This window comes from Mauremys reevesii, linkage group 4 (genome assembly GCF_016161935.1).
Source record: "Mauremys reevesii isolate NIE-2019 linkage group 4, ASM1616193v1, whole genome shotgun sequence".
Taxonomy (NCBI): Eukaryota; Metazoa; Chordata; order Testudines; family Geoemydidae; genus Mauremys; species Mauremys reevesii.
In genome coordinates, this window is record NC_052626.1 from 19,754,028 (window position 1) to 19,768,126 (window position 14,099).

General features: G+C 40.3%; 1 protein-coding gene across 5 annotated transcripts in view; it reads right to left on the reverse strand.

Moving 5' to 3' along the window:
• TDRD9 (tudor domain containing 9) overlaps positions 1-14,099 on the reverse strand; it is a 141,935-nt gene that overhangs the window by 5,745 nt on the left and 122,091 nt on the right. For all 5 annotated transcript variants that reach the window (XM_039536381.1, XM_039536382.1, XM_039536383.1 and 2 more), the window contains 9 exons: positions 11,179-11,391; positions 8,828-8,917; positions 7,843-8,100; positions 7,176-7,331; positions 4,548-4,618; positions 4,011-4,120; positions 3,722-3,818; positions 1,999-2,137; positions 1,238-1,356 (listed from right to left, as the gene is read on the reverse strand). In XM_039536381.1, the coding sequence (XP_039392315.1) occupies positions 1,238-1,356; positions 1,999-2,137; positions 3,722-3,818; positions 4,011-4,120; positions 4,548-4,618; positions 7,176-7,331; positions 7,843-8,100; positions 8,828-8,917; positions 11,179-11,391 (1,253 nt within the window). The remainder of the gene's footprint in view (positions 1-1,237; positions 1,357-1,998; positions 2,138-3,721; positions 3,819-4,010; positions 4,121-4,547; positions 4,619-7,175; positions 7,332-7,842; positions 8,101-8,827; positions 8,918-11,178; positions 11,392-14,099) is intronic.

The following is a 14,099-nucleotide window of genomic DNA, read 5'->3' on the forward strand; positions in this document are numbered from 1 at the left end:
AGATAGTAACCACTGGCAAATCATATATTTGAATTGAGCAGGTACACCAAAGAAGGGAGTCAAAGAAACTGCCCATATCAATTCTCTCTATGTTCTATGTGACAGCAACCACTATTTCCCTATTGCATTTTGCACGGGGGACTCCACTAAAAGCTTCTGCTCCATTTTGACATGAAGCTGCATCATGAAGTTGCCCCCACCTCAATGCACAGTTGCTTCGGGAAGGCATTTCCTTCTGGCAAACAGACTAGCATCTTTCCTAGGTACGAAGGTGCCATTGGAGAGCCTGTGTAACAGCTAGTGCATGACTGCACAAGAGGGTCGCTGGAAGGGTGTTGCCAACAATCGCATTTGTATCTGTTTCATCACACACTGTGTATAGGGATTAAAAGGTTTAGATCTAGCACAGAGATGCCTACCCTACATTCACAGAGACAGACAGGCTTGTTCAAAGCTTCAAGGACACTTAGCAGCTACATACTTTAGAGAATTGCCCTAGTAACTCTTCAGACTGGGAGTGGCTCTGTAGAAAACTTTAGGAGACGGAAACTGCGAGCTGCACTGATGCTAGATACCCTAAGTACTCTGCACTATATTGGTATCAGTTCCTTTCATTTGGTCTTAAGAATCAAGGAAGAGTTGCCAGAAAGAGGCAGGTGGCCTCAGTAACTACCCTGCTTTCTCTTGGGACAGATCCACTAAGGTAGGATAAGGGAAGGAGAATTCTTGCAATTATCTCTGCTAACACCTCCTCTTGGCACAGATTTGATGAGGGAGAGACAGCAGTGTGTACTCCTCAGATGTAATCTGGAAAGAAAAGTCTCCAAGAGATTCCATCACAGGGGGAGCGGAAGAAACTCTAGGTTCTGAAGCCATACGAGTTCCTGTCTGTCAGTCCCTAGAACAGGGAACTATAACAACTAGTATCTTGAGGAACAGGTTTTGATATCTTTAGCTTTTATGATTCTACTAACTGTTAGGCTGTCTTGTTGACCTAGTGTTACAGTAGCAGTAAAATTATAGATAATGGAAACAATAAGTCTAAAGCCTATACTATGATGCTGAAAAGAAGAAATATTTTGAAAGCAAAGCTCAAACTAGTGATTTACTGCTTTATAAACAAGCAAAGTAAATCAGGATGGATAGTACCAGACAGAAGTGTGAAAACAAATGCAAAACAGAATTCACTATAAACTAAGAAAATAAACAAAATTCTCATTAATAAAAGTAGTCTTACCCTAAAAGTTTCTCACGAGCATTCTCTTGCAGCTGTGCAATTCTCTCTTGCCCAAAATACCTCGGGCCATTTGGGCCATCACAAACCAGTTTGTTAATGGCCGTTCTTAGGATGTTTATCTGTGAACATTTCAATGATACATGATAATGAGCAGCCCAAACAACATTTCCAGTTCAAGTTCAGATTATACTTAGGGATGTGTGTGCATGCCTATGTCTGTCTGTCTAGAATGGTTTAGTTAACACTGAAAGTTCATTTTTAGATCAACATTAGCAAAGACATCTGAGAAAAGCTATGTATATAATTTTCTATAAGAATGTCAAATATTTTATGACTAAGTGGATTTTTAAATAGCATTATTTTATACCAAAAATATAATTAAAAGGTTTGAATATAACACTGAAAAACAAAAAACCCATGTTGCACAGGAGTTTGATCAACACAGAATTGTATTTGCTTAGTTACTGGCTTAATTATATGCAACTGTCTACAAAGATGATAATGTACTGTATTCAGTATTTGACTTTGTTCAGTAAAGTTTAATGAAACCACCTTAGGGTTTTTAAACTTAGTTTCTGACATACAAGATCAGTTCAAGGTTATAAACAGGCTATTTCACTAAAAAAATTAGACAACTTTAAAATTCTGCCAACGGTTGCTAGACTTCAAGTAATAAAATTGCAAGAGCTAACGATTTCTGGCATCTGCTAGATTCCAGATATGCACTACTACAATGAAAATAATCCATATGCATGTTTTACCTCTACTATGTCATCCATGCCAAACTGCACATCAAATGCCAGCTCCATGTCATGTTCTGGAAGCAGTGGGGTTCCAAGACTTTGATTCCACCCCAAACCACAGAGAACACCAGTAAAACTCCTTCCACTTTCATCAACCCTAACAAAATGAAAACTTGAACTGAAATTTTGGAAAGATGAAATTGAAGAAAACAAAGCAACCCCATCTGGAACACCAATCCCACATTAATATGAAGATAGACGCTCAGATTATATCTATACTGCAAATTGATGGTTTTGATTGCTGCTCAAGACGACTTACACAAGTTAGTTTAATCTAGCTAGCTTGGGTATCAGAGCAGTGAAGCTGTTGCAGAATGCTGGCTGTACAAGAACGGCTGGAACTCTGGGCTTCATCGCTTCAAACCCTGAGCTAACTAGATTAAAGACAGCTCAGGTGTGTTTACACAAGTGGCAATCACACCTGGTGATTGCCGTATCGCAATACCCTCATAGGAACGAACATTTGTATTGCCAAAGAAAACCCAAGTTACTGATGCAGCCTAGCTTGTGGGATTTGTAAGGATCCCAGAACAACTTGTAGGGTTCACGCAACACCTCGTCATGACACTACATCGTGATGCTGGAACGATGTATTGACATGCTGATGCAGCATCACAACAAAATAGTGTTCACTTTTCCCCTGCATAACTAGTTTAAAAGTGGCAAAGCTGTGACTGGCAGCTGCTCAATCCTTAAGGAGTATTGAACATATACAGACCAGAACTTAGTTTGAGGAAAGGCAGCATCCCTTGTGTTGAAACAGTGACCTGCATTGACCCCCATTTGTGGCTTAAGGGTTATAACCCCTGCTGTCCAACCTGTGCTTATTAGGTTTCCATTATACGTTTCAGCTCAAATCAATATATAGAATCAAATGATTTTTTATTTCCTCCAATTTCTAATTCATGAATTTTCTATCTTTAAAGGCTTCCAAGTTTCTCAAGCTCCTTCCAAGATGGGTTTGACCAGGAGAGCAGCAAGACAATGATAGTCTCTGAAAGTGTTATCACAGCACAAACGCTTTGTCAGCCTAGGAGCTCATCTACACAAGAATATAAGCACAGCTATATTGGATCAGACCAATGGTCCCCTGATTCCAGTATTCTATCTTCTGACAGTGACCACTACCACATCCTTCAGAAGGAATGAACAGAACAAGGCAATTTCAAATGATCATTCCCATCATCAAGTACCAGCTTTGGGCAGTTGGAAGCTTAGGGACACCCAGAGCATGGGTTTGCGTCCCTGACCACTTTGGCTAATAGCTACTGAGCCCTAAACTCCATTAACTTATCAGAAAGTGCCCAAAATAATCACTTAACCACTTGTTGCCCAGTGTGCGATTTGTACACCCCATCACACTGACATAGATGAAAATAATACATTTAATAGCAAGTTAGTCCCTCAACAGCCCCTAAAATACACAAAACTCCCATTCCCCTGGCAGATCAAACTCTGGTACGATTCCTCCTCCTCTTAGACTTACAGCAACATCTCAGGAACTTAAACAAGTTTTCACTAAGGCAGACTCTGGAATCCCAAATTCACATATACATCCAACATTGTTAACTTAGCAATATAATATGCAACTGCCTGTAAGGGATGGAAGAAACAAGGGATGTGTAGAAGGATGCTAGAGAACACATCATTCTGCTATCATACTTCAAAAATGCATATATACCTGAGTTCTATAACAGGAGCAAACAACATACTGAGGAGTGCTGGTAGCCCTGGAATCGGAGGCATCAGAGATGTTTCTCTTAACAATATTGTAGATCCTATTACAAAAAAGAACAAAAATTGATAATTAACAGAAAGCCTTGACAGCACAACGAACCTCTAAGAAGTTGGTAGATAGAATTTCAGTGTCAGATATAATTTAGTTCTATAGCTATTCATATGGACAATGCTAAGTAGTTAAAGAAAAGGAAGTGAGAAAAATAAGGAACACAAGTATGTATTTAGGTTACCAGTAGCATTTACTGATACAGAAGCAGCAACCAACATTTTCTGAAATGGATCCTCCGGCGCATTATTGACAATTACAGAGTTTATACTCTCCTTTTCTATCCAGATACATCTAGGGAAAAATGACAAAATATATTAACTGGCAATAAGAAAGAAAAGTCAGTAGAAATGTGTATCTAAAAATCCTTTTAAAATTATGAATCAGCCGTAAGTGTGCAAAGTCAATCAAACTCACTCTAGTTAGTGAGTCAAGTTTTGAATGAATCCAGGCTCCCAGCCTTGTATTCTAGACATTAAATACAATTTCTGTGGACATTAGAACTGCATCAAACTCTCCCATTCATCTCCGAACTTTTAACATTATGTATGTTTCTTTTTTTTCTTTTTTTTCCTCTTAGAGCTAAATAGTATTCAAGCATAAAGGTGAATTAATAAAAAAAAATTAAAAGATGTGAAAGTGTGTATTCCAGTAACTCTTAAATCTACCAACACAATGACCTATGGTTTGCCTGCCATTCATGACAAAAGCTTTATCATACCTGAATTTGGAAATCTGGGACATGCTGTGACACTTCAGCTCATAAGGATTGAAGGGGCCATGAAGAGTTGCCTTTGAAACAAGACAGTTCAAGTGAGTTTCAGTTTTTAGATGAAAATAAAAAATAATATATTATTTTAATACTTTATTGGGCATATACTAACATCCAACGTTTTCAAACCTGGGTGCCTAAAGTTAAGTTCCTAAATTTATATCTAGGCACCTACATAAAAATTACTCTTTTCGCAGGAGCTGAGCAATCACAGTTTCTCAATAACTTCAATAGGAGCTGGAGTTCCATACCACCTCTGAAAAACAGGCTATTTGTATTTAAGTGTCTAGTTCCCAATCTTGTAGACACTACGCACATGCTTAACTTTTTGCATGAAAGTAGTCCCATTGAGTTCTATGGGGCCACTCATTTGTGTGAATTAAGCATATATGTGGGTGTTTGGAAGACTGAAATATAAATCAGGAGCCTAACTTCAGACACCAGATTTGAAAAAAATATATATAATATAGGTGAGGGTTAACTCAAAATCAAAGTACAGTACATGACACTTTTACATAATGATCAATACTCACTGTTTAGTTATGGCTATGCTTTCCTATGAGATGCAACTAAATTAACAGTTTTGAGTTTGCCTGGGCCAGCTACTGTATCACCAATAGTACTTAGTGTGCTGCAGTAACTTTGCATCACCAGATCTATATAAGTCTACTTAGGTACTGCCCTTGGTTTCCTACTATTTTTCGTATGTATTTACATTCAAGTTATCAGAAATAAATGCACAGAACCACAGCATTTGCTTCTGGATGCACGTGCGCCTACGCTCTCTCGACTGGAGAATGTATAGTGGTGTCCACGGCCTGCGTCTGCATAGAATAGCACCTCGTGCCTCCAAACAAGGGCATGTAAGGAGGTGCAGACCCGCCGCTCTTCAGTTACTTCTCATTATAAAGCAGAGCCTCCACAGATCAGGGGAAGGAGGGTAGAGCACTCATTAGAACAAGACTTCTTGAAGAACTCAAATTACTGTAAGGTAAGTAACCTCTCCTTCAAGTATGTGTCCCTGTTGGTGCTCCACTGTAGGAAACTCCCAAGCAGTAACTCAATGAGGAGGTGGGTGCTGAGGAGGTAAGTCCAAGATGGCTTGGAGGTCTGAGTCATCAAACTAGTATCATCTTTGGAAGAAAATGTAATGCTTGATAAAGGTATGAATGGAAGATCATATTGCAATCCTACAAATGTCTGTTATGGGAACATCCTTCAATAGAGCTCTAGATGTGGACTGAGCTCTAGTGGAATGTGCCAACACCATGAGGGTGCTGCATCCCAGCTGATTCACAGCAGGTTAAGACGCAACCAGAAACCCACTCAGACCACCTTTGAGTGGAAATAGGTTGACCCTTCATCCTCTCTGCAAATGATACAAATAGCCTAGCAGAGGCCTGTAAGGTCTTAGTCCTGTCAAGGTAGAAGGCAAGGGCCCTTCTGAAGTCTTGTGTATGTAGACTGGTCGTTTCCTTGGAGGCATGAAGTTTTGGGTAGAACACTGGCAGGCAAATCTCTTGATTTATGTGGTATTTCCAAGAGACCTTTGGGAGGAAGCAAGGATAGGGATGCAGTGAAACTGGTGGTATATGGGGGTCAGCCACAACAGCACCAAGCTCTCCCATTCATCTAGCTGAAGTGAAGGCTATGAGGAACGGAGTCTTGAGGGAGAGACGGATGAGAGAAAAAGTAACCATTGTTTCAAAGCTCACAACACGGAGAACCAAACTGAGGTCCCATTGGAGGGCCTGGTTCCATATGGTGGGAGGAAAACAAGATACATAAGCCCTTGAGGACTCTAGTTATACTAGGGTGGGCAAAGAATGAGAAGCCTTTGATGGCTGTTATAGCAGCCAGATGTACTCTGAGTTTATTGATTGACCTTTTGTCTAAATCCAACCAATAGTCCACAATTTTGGATAGTGGAACCTCTGAGGCTTGGGGAGAGTGAAGGGAACATCAAGAGTGGAAGAGCTTCCACTTTTGAAGGCAAGTTTTGTGAGTACAAGGTTTCCTGCTAGATAGGAGAACTGATTGGACCTCATCCAAAGAGGTTAGTTCCATGCTCAATAACCATCTAGAAACCAGGCTCAAAGATTCAAAGATGAGGGGTTGGGAGGGGTCAGGGTCCCCAAGTTCTGCGACAGGAGAGCCTTCCTAAGAGGAAGTTGAAGAGGTGTTGCCGTGGAGAGGTGAAGCTGGTTCTATTACCACACTTATCTTGGCCAGGATGGCACTATGAGGATAACCCTTGCTCTTTCCTAATGGATGCTCTCCACATAACCATGACTAGGGATGTAGAAGCTGTATATGGTGTATCTAGAGCAGCTTGGAGGGAGGTTCTGGCTATCAACTGATTCTCTAAAATGAGATTGACAAATGGACAAATCTATCTCCAAGAACCCTGCAAATTTATGTTATCTTTATTCATTGCTGAATCTGAAGTTAATATTGTTTCAAGGCAGAAAAATCAAATCCTGTTGAAAAAATCACTTTCAATATTGGGCATAGACCTCAAACACCAGATCATGTTTTTATAGCTTCATATAGAAATGAAACCATTTCTGGAGTTACCTTACATTTTGGTGTACCAAATTTATTGGCAGAAAAGTGATTTAACAACATTTCAATAAGGCGTTTTTCTTCCTGTTTTGTTTTTTTTGGAGTTACAGATGCATTCTCCTCATTTTCTACTTGTTTTGAATACAATTCTTTGAGTTCATTGCTTTGCTAAATAAAAAATAGAAAAGAGTTAGAACGAATTGTGAAATGTTCAAACTTTTCAAAATTAAACAAAACAGTTCACGCCAAAACTATGTATATGTATTTGTGTGGACAAACACAAGTTTGAATTAAAAAACAATGACTTGCCTTAACACCTTCCACTGAATCACAAAGCACTTAGTACTTAATACAAGACATTCATCTAACTGAAGCATTATACCCTTCACTGGAAGAGTCTCAAAAACAGTTAGTTTAGCCCCCTTTTCCCCCCACACTATGATTACTTTAATATATGTAAACCATCTCAAAGACCAATTATATTAAACACAGTCTTGCATACACGTGCACATTTTATAACATATACTCTCATTAAAGTACTAACCAGAGTCAACCCTGCTTAGCTTACATAGCTGTCAAGATTTCAGCCCAATGTATCAGGCCATAAGAGGAGATGAAATAAATTAGCATAAGAAACTTAACAGGCATGGCAAAACACTGCTTTTTATTTAATGCATACTTTTGATTCATAGGATTCTTCTGCTAGCTCAGCATAGCCCTCTTCAATGAGCACGTCTCGAATGTTCACTTCTTTTATTCCGGAGTAACGGTAAACATCCACATGCAGAACACTGTGCACAACTGAATACACCTTCACTATAAGAGCACAGTCATTTACTAATGAAGCAAATCTTTGGCTAGCACCATAACGCCAGTGTTCTCCACATACAAGAGATTTCGCAGAGGGGCGTATCTTGCACATCTTGAATTCTAAAGCCTAAAACATATTAAAGAAAGCATGATGAGCTCCAGAAGTGACAGACACATTTTGATTTTCTTACCAAAACAATTCAGGTCAGTAACAATCAAAATGATAAACCATCACATGCACAATACTTCCTCCATTAACAATATTAAATTAATTATTTTACATAGAGAACGCCTAAGATTGCCATAAAACTACTGATACAAATCCCATTATACCAACTGTCACTGTGCATACGTCTACACCAACGGCACCAAAATTGGGGGGCCATGGCCCCACACTTTTTAACCCGGGTGTAGTCTGGGGTGACGGGGCCAGCATTGTCCCCCCAAACTGCAAGCCTCAGCAGGCATGGAGCAGTGCTGGCAGGACCTTTGCTTCATGGTGGGGGAGCCGATTACCGTTAATAATCAAATATAAACACTGTTCACACAATAACCCTTGAGGACTACACAGGACCCCAAACCACAGGCTAGGCACCACTATTCTACAGTTACATGAAACAAGATTACTTATTAAATAGGTCTTCTCTTGGTGGAAAACACTTAGGCTTCCAAATATACTTTATGTATGACTAGTGACAAAGGGTTTCACATACATCAGATTAGCAAAATATGGTAGCCAGTCATGGATCTTTATTATTTGGGAAAGTTTTGTTGAGGTTTAAAAGAATCTCAAGCTTGTTGGCCTATAATATTAATACATTCATTAAAAAGAAGCAAACATCATTTAGCATTACCTGAAAAGGGAGCTCTCGAAGGTAGTTTGGAATTTCCTTTAAAAGATTTAAAAACACTCTTGATCTATTGCCATAATCGACAAAGAAAACCTTGACAACAAAGAAAGGAATGAAAATATAAAATCAGTGGAGATTCCAAAGCAGTAAAGAAAGTGCAAGTTTAGCAAATGTAAGATAGCAAGCACACAACGGACCTATTGCAGTATATAAAATTACTTTTAATAGTTGCACATCAGTTACACAGAGACAGCCAGTTCAGTAGCACAACACACTACATAACCAACTGAAAGACAAATACTTATAGCAACTAAAGTCTTGAATAATGGGTCCTGGAGGCAAAATGTGTCAGAAACAACAGATCAATTTTGTCTTGCCTATTGCTCCATCTTTTCCTAGGTTACGCATCCATCAATCAAAAAACAACTGCTAACTAGAGACAGCATTAGTCAAACTTTTCTCCAAGGCAACAGTTCTTGGTCCATACTAATTATGGACTAGGGCTGGTGGCTTAGATTGAAATTTGCATAATCTTACCTCACATCAGCAGTGGATGAAGTCAACTACTTGTGGTTTCTGGATTGGCAGATAGTTACTGCACAGATTGGCATGTAGAGGAGGATGACAGCCAAGGATTACACTCCCCCCCCACCATCCAAAGCAAAAAAAAATTTCAGTGGAACGGACAGATAGCTGTCCAAGCTAGCTGATCAGCCGCTTTGCTGTCCACTTGCTGACAGGGATGGCAAAAAGATTCCAAAGATTTGGAGATCTACTGGACTTCTGTAAGGCATGTACGTACAGAATTAGATCAGATTTCATCAACTGATTATGCAATTAGAAGTGGTGCCCACATGAAGCTATTAAAATCATACTCATACATACTTTAAAACTGTCAGGTGATCCTTGACAAGAATGGAACAGCAAAGTCAAGAAAGAGTTGCTAGCTTTTGAGGGGCACCACATCTATGATAAGAGCTGATGGCCTTAGAGCAAAGCCCAGCCAGCCTGTGCCTGAGGCTACACCTACATCAGGAGTAGTCAATAGGCAGACCGTGGGCCAAATCCAGATTGCCAAATGCTTTTTAACGGACCTCAACATGTTATTTAATTATCATCATTACTGGTTTGTTTTTTTTAATTATTTCTCTGGCGTCTGGATGTTGACTATGCCTTGACCAAGAAATCTGGACTACCCCAACCTACCTGCAAGGCCTGATTCAAACCTCAAACAAGCTTTACCATAAGTAGGAGTGGTTAGCTGTAGCTGGGCACCTAGCTTCAAGGGAGCCAGTGGTCAGGGGTCACTGCTACAGTGCAATCAAGGCTCTTGGAAGGGGAACCTCTGGGCACCACAAAGAGGTAGCATGTAACTGTTCTGAGGACTTGTTTTCACTACCGGGGAGAGTCGATCTAAGTTATGCTACTCCAGCTACATTATTCATGTAGCTGGAGTTGATGTAGCTTAGGTCGACTTACTACGGTGTCTTCACTGAGCTGCATCAATGGGAGACACTCTTTGGTCAATTTACCTTACTCTTCTCAGGGAGCTGGAGTACCGGAGAGCACTCTGCTATCGATTTAGTGGATGTTCACTAGACCTGCCAAATCAACACCCGCTGCATTAACTGCAGCAGCGTCAATCTCCCGGGTAGTGAAGACAAGCCCTCAGAAGCCAATTCATAGAATCATAGAATATCAGGGTTGGAAGAGACCTCAGGTGGTCATCTAGTCCAACTCCCTGCTCAAAGCAGGACCAATCCCCAACTAAATCCCCAAATGGCCCTCTCAAGGATTGAACTCATAACCCTGGGTTTAGCAGGCCAATGCTCAAACCACTGAGCTATCCCTCCCCAGTGTGCAGATAAGGGCTACACACTGGCCATCAGTTTATATACAGTTGAGAACACGTGATTCCATCAAGTTGTGATTTTTGATCACTCTGATGAACACATTTACCTTCTCAGTCGTTACGTGCTGACACTGATTCATCAAGTTGACTTACAATTTTATTATTTGAAGTATTCTTCCAAACCTACAGATCTTGTAGTTGGAGCCTGTTTTCAGTTTTTCATTTGCTACCTTCTACTTCAGCACACATTACTACATGACCCACTGTTCTCTCCTATGAAAATTCTCCTTCAATGTCACAAAATGACAATTTCCCTGTTGTGTTCTGACCTATCATTCATTTTCTCATGGGGCACTTTGGCTAACGTTTGCTTTTATACATTTGCTTTCTTTATAAAGATGTTTGTAATTGTCACAAAAGTAGTTTATTAAAAATATGAAGCTACAAGATTGTTAATCCAATTAGTTCTTACCATTCAATATAACATAACATATTACTATACCTCAGCAGAATCTCCAGAAATATACAAGATCTGGGCTCTATGGTATCTTTTGTTTTCAAAATCAGTAAACTGTGCCAGACAAACTAAATCAGGATATGGACGCACTGGTAGAGGCATCAGGTCCAGGTGGTTAATCTCAGCAGTAAGCCTTTCGAGAGCAATCATATTTTTTTCATCTATTCGGTAACCCCAGAAGTGTCCAACTTCTACCACCTAAAAACACCAGGATACAACTTGCTAAAATATTTTGAATTTTTAAGTAATCTTTTTATATTAAAATCTGATTTCATATGATTTTTATTCTTACAATGCTTAAAAAAATTTTTTATTGTTACACAGCATACCAGGAAAAATACATTAAAGCATTCCTAATCTTGGAAAGCATTTATGGTAGTAGTTTTCAAACTACTGCTGTATTTCTTAAATGATGAAGCATAACTTTCACATCCATTGCACCAGATACTGTAAATAAGAGACCTATTATATGAACATCATTGTAAAATCTGACATACCAAGAGGTGAAGATCAGGCACACTGGCATAATAGATTGATTTAAATCTTCAATTTTAATCTTATTTTGTATTTGTACTCTTTTAGTTATTTTCCTAAAGAGAGGCTGGTTTGCAACTAAATATAGCCTTGACACTAAATTTGGTACTTACTTTTGTTAACCAGGAGAATACATTATATCCCTAGACATTTAAAGAATTATATAGCTTTACATACATTTATTCAGATGCTTAATTTTTACATTGTTACATTAGAAAATGGTGGATGATGCGCATTTATTTATTAGACGACTTTTTTTGTAATTGTTTGTTTTGTACTTAAAAATTTATTTATTAAACAAAGGAATTATCTGTCAGTAGTAAAATGAACTGAAATCAATCGCTCTACCAGCCCTTTAAGTTGGTCTCTCCAAAAAGAAGTATGATTCTGATGCTTCCTCCTCTCTGGAGTCTTCTTGACACCCACCTTACCCACACCAAGTTTATTCAAAATGCTACAATTATCTTCATGGACCACTGTTGAGATCATGTTGATCTCCAGTCTGAGTCCCACTGGCAGGCTACCCAACATTCTTTTCCCTGTCTTCTTGCTCAGTTGGGACCTGCCTCTTGCTCTTCAGCTTTCCAGAAAAAGGAACATTAATGGACAACAGTTCACATTCCCTGAAGCCAGACACCAGCAAGCTGAGGAGTCAGAGTTGAGCCCAGGTTCCAGCCAAAGAGCAGACAAAGCCAGAACAGCTGAGCTAGGAGTAGAGGTACTTGGAGAACAGCACAGGGGAGGAGAGAAGATGAGCCACTGAAGCCAGCTACAAGCTCATCACTTGGCCATGACACAAGGAGAAAGGCCATTCTGAGCTGGACCACATCATGGGCGCCAGGCCTCCTGGAGAGTACAACTAAATATCCCTCTCTGAAAATTATCATTCAAAAATAATGAGAGATTTTTATCTCAATGAATATTTTTCCAACTCTGAGCCACAGCTATGTGGTTTGTGTGGGGAGGAGGGGGGTAAGGAGATGGAGAATAAAGGGATTTCAAGGCAACAGAATACATGAACGTAGCTATGGAATTTAGGTGTTGCTGCTGCAGAATTTGGTCCCTCTGTACTGTGGTGTATACAGGTCCCTTCTCATTTCCAAGGATCTTCACAACTTAAGCCCTACCAATTTATCGGCTGATATGTTATCTGTCTTCCCTTACACATCATTAAGGATGCCTGCCAGCCTATGCTGCACCTTCTCATTTTTTCCATGCCACTCCTTAGGTAGGCAATAACCTTCCTGAAGTAGTATGCTGAGCCACTACTTTGTCCTTAAAATCCTCTTTCAAGACCCACTTCTACTATAACACCTATGGGAAATTGCCAGCTGATAAACAGATGTAGAGGTGATATAGTAATCACCACTACAGTGACAGTACACTGTCCTGAGATGCCCAGTTCTGGTATCAGAAGTGTCAGTGCTGGGGGCATTAAGGTAGATAGTGCTGATGCTGGTGCCATATTCTTCCCCAAATGGAAGATTTCTTACCCGATAATTGCCTTTCTGCTAGCAGCATTTCCTACAATTCTGCTATGTCTGGGCTATTCCCCTCCTGTCTAGTTTCCAGAGGCAGTTCAAAGCTGTAGCACAACCTGTGCTAGCCACACCCTGTTCTCTAGCCAGCTACCAGAGGATTTATTCCAAGGCTGTGTAAAAACTTGTAGAAAATAATTAGTAACAATAATTCCAATGCCAACCAAGTGTGACAGGGTCAGGCCAGATGGCTACAAGAGAGTGTTAGAAGGCAGATATATTAGTCCCAAATTAAGCAGATCTCTTTTCCCTTGGTAAGGTAACAGGGGCAGTTCCAGAACAAGCAGGAACTTGCTGGAACCAATTAAGGCAGGCAGGCTAATTAGGACACCTGGAGCCAATTAAGAAGAAACTGCTAGGATCAATTAGGAAAGGCTGGCTAATCAGGGCACCTGAGTTTAAAAAGGACCTCACTTCAGTTTGTAGCGTGCATGCGAGGAGCTGGGAGCAAGAGGAACTAGGAGCTGAGAGTGAGAAGGCATATTGCTGGAGGACTGAGGAGTACAAGCATTATCAGGCACCAGGAGAAAGGTCCTGTGGTGAGGATAAAGAAAGAGTTGGGCGGAGGCCATGGGGAAGTAGCCCAGGGAGTTGTAGCTGTCACGCAGCTGTACCAGGAGGCACTCTAGACAGCTGCAGTCTACAGTGCCCTGGGCTGGAACCCGGAGTAGATGGCAGGCCCAGGTTCCCCCCAAACCTCCCAACTCCTGATCAGACACAGGAGGAATTGACTTGGACTGTGGGTTCTACCAGAGAGGAAGGTCTCTGGGCTGTTCCCTGACCCACATGGTGAATCTCGGAGGCGATCAAATCCGCCAATAAGCGCAGGACCCA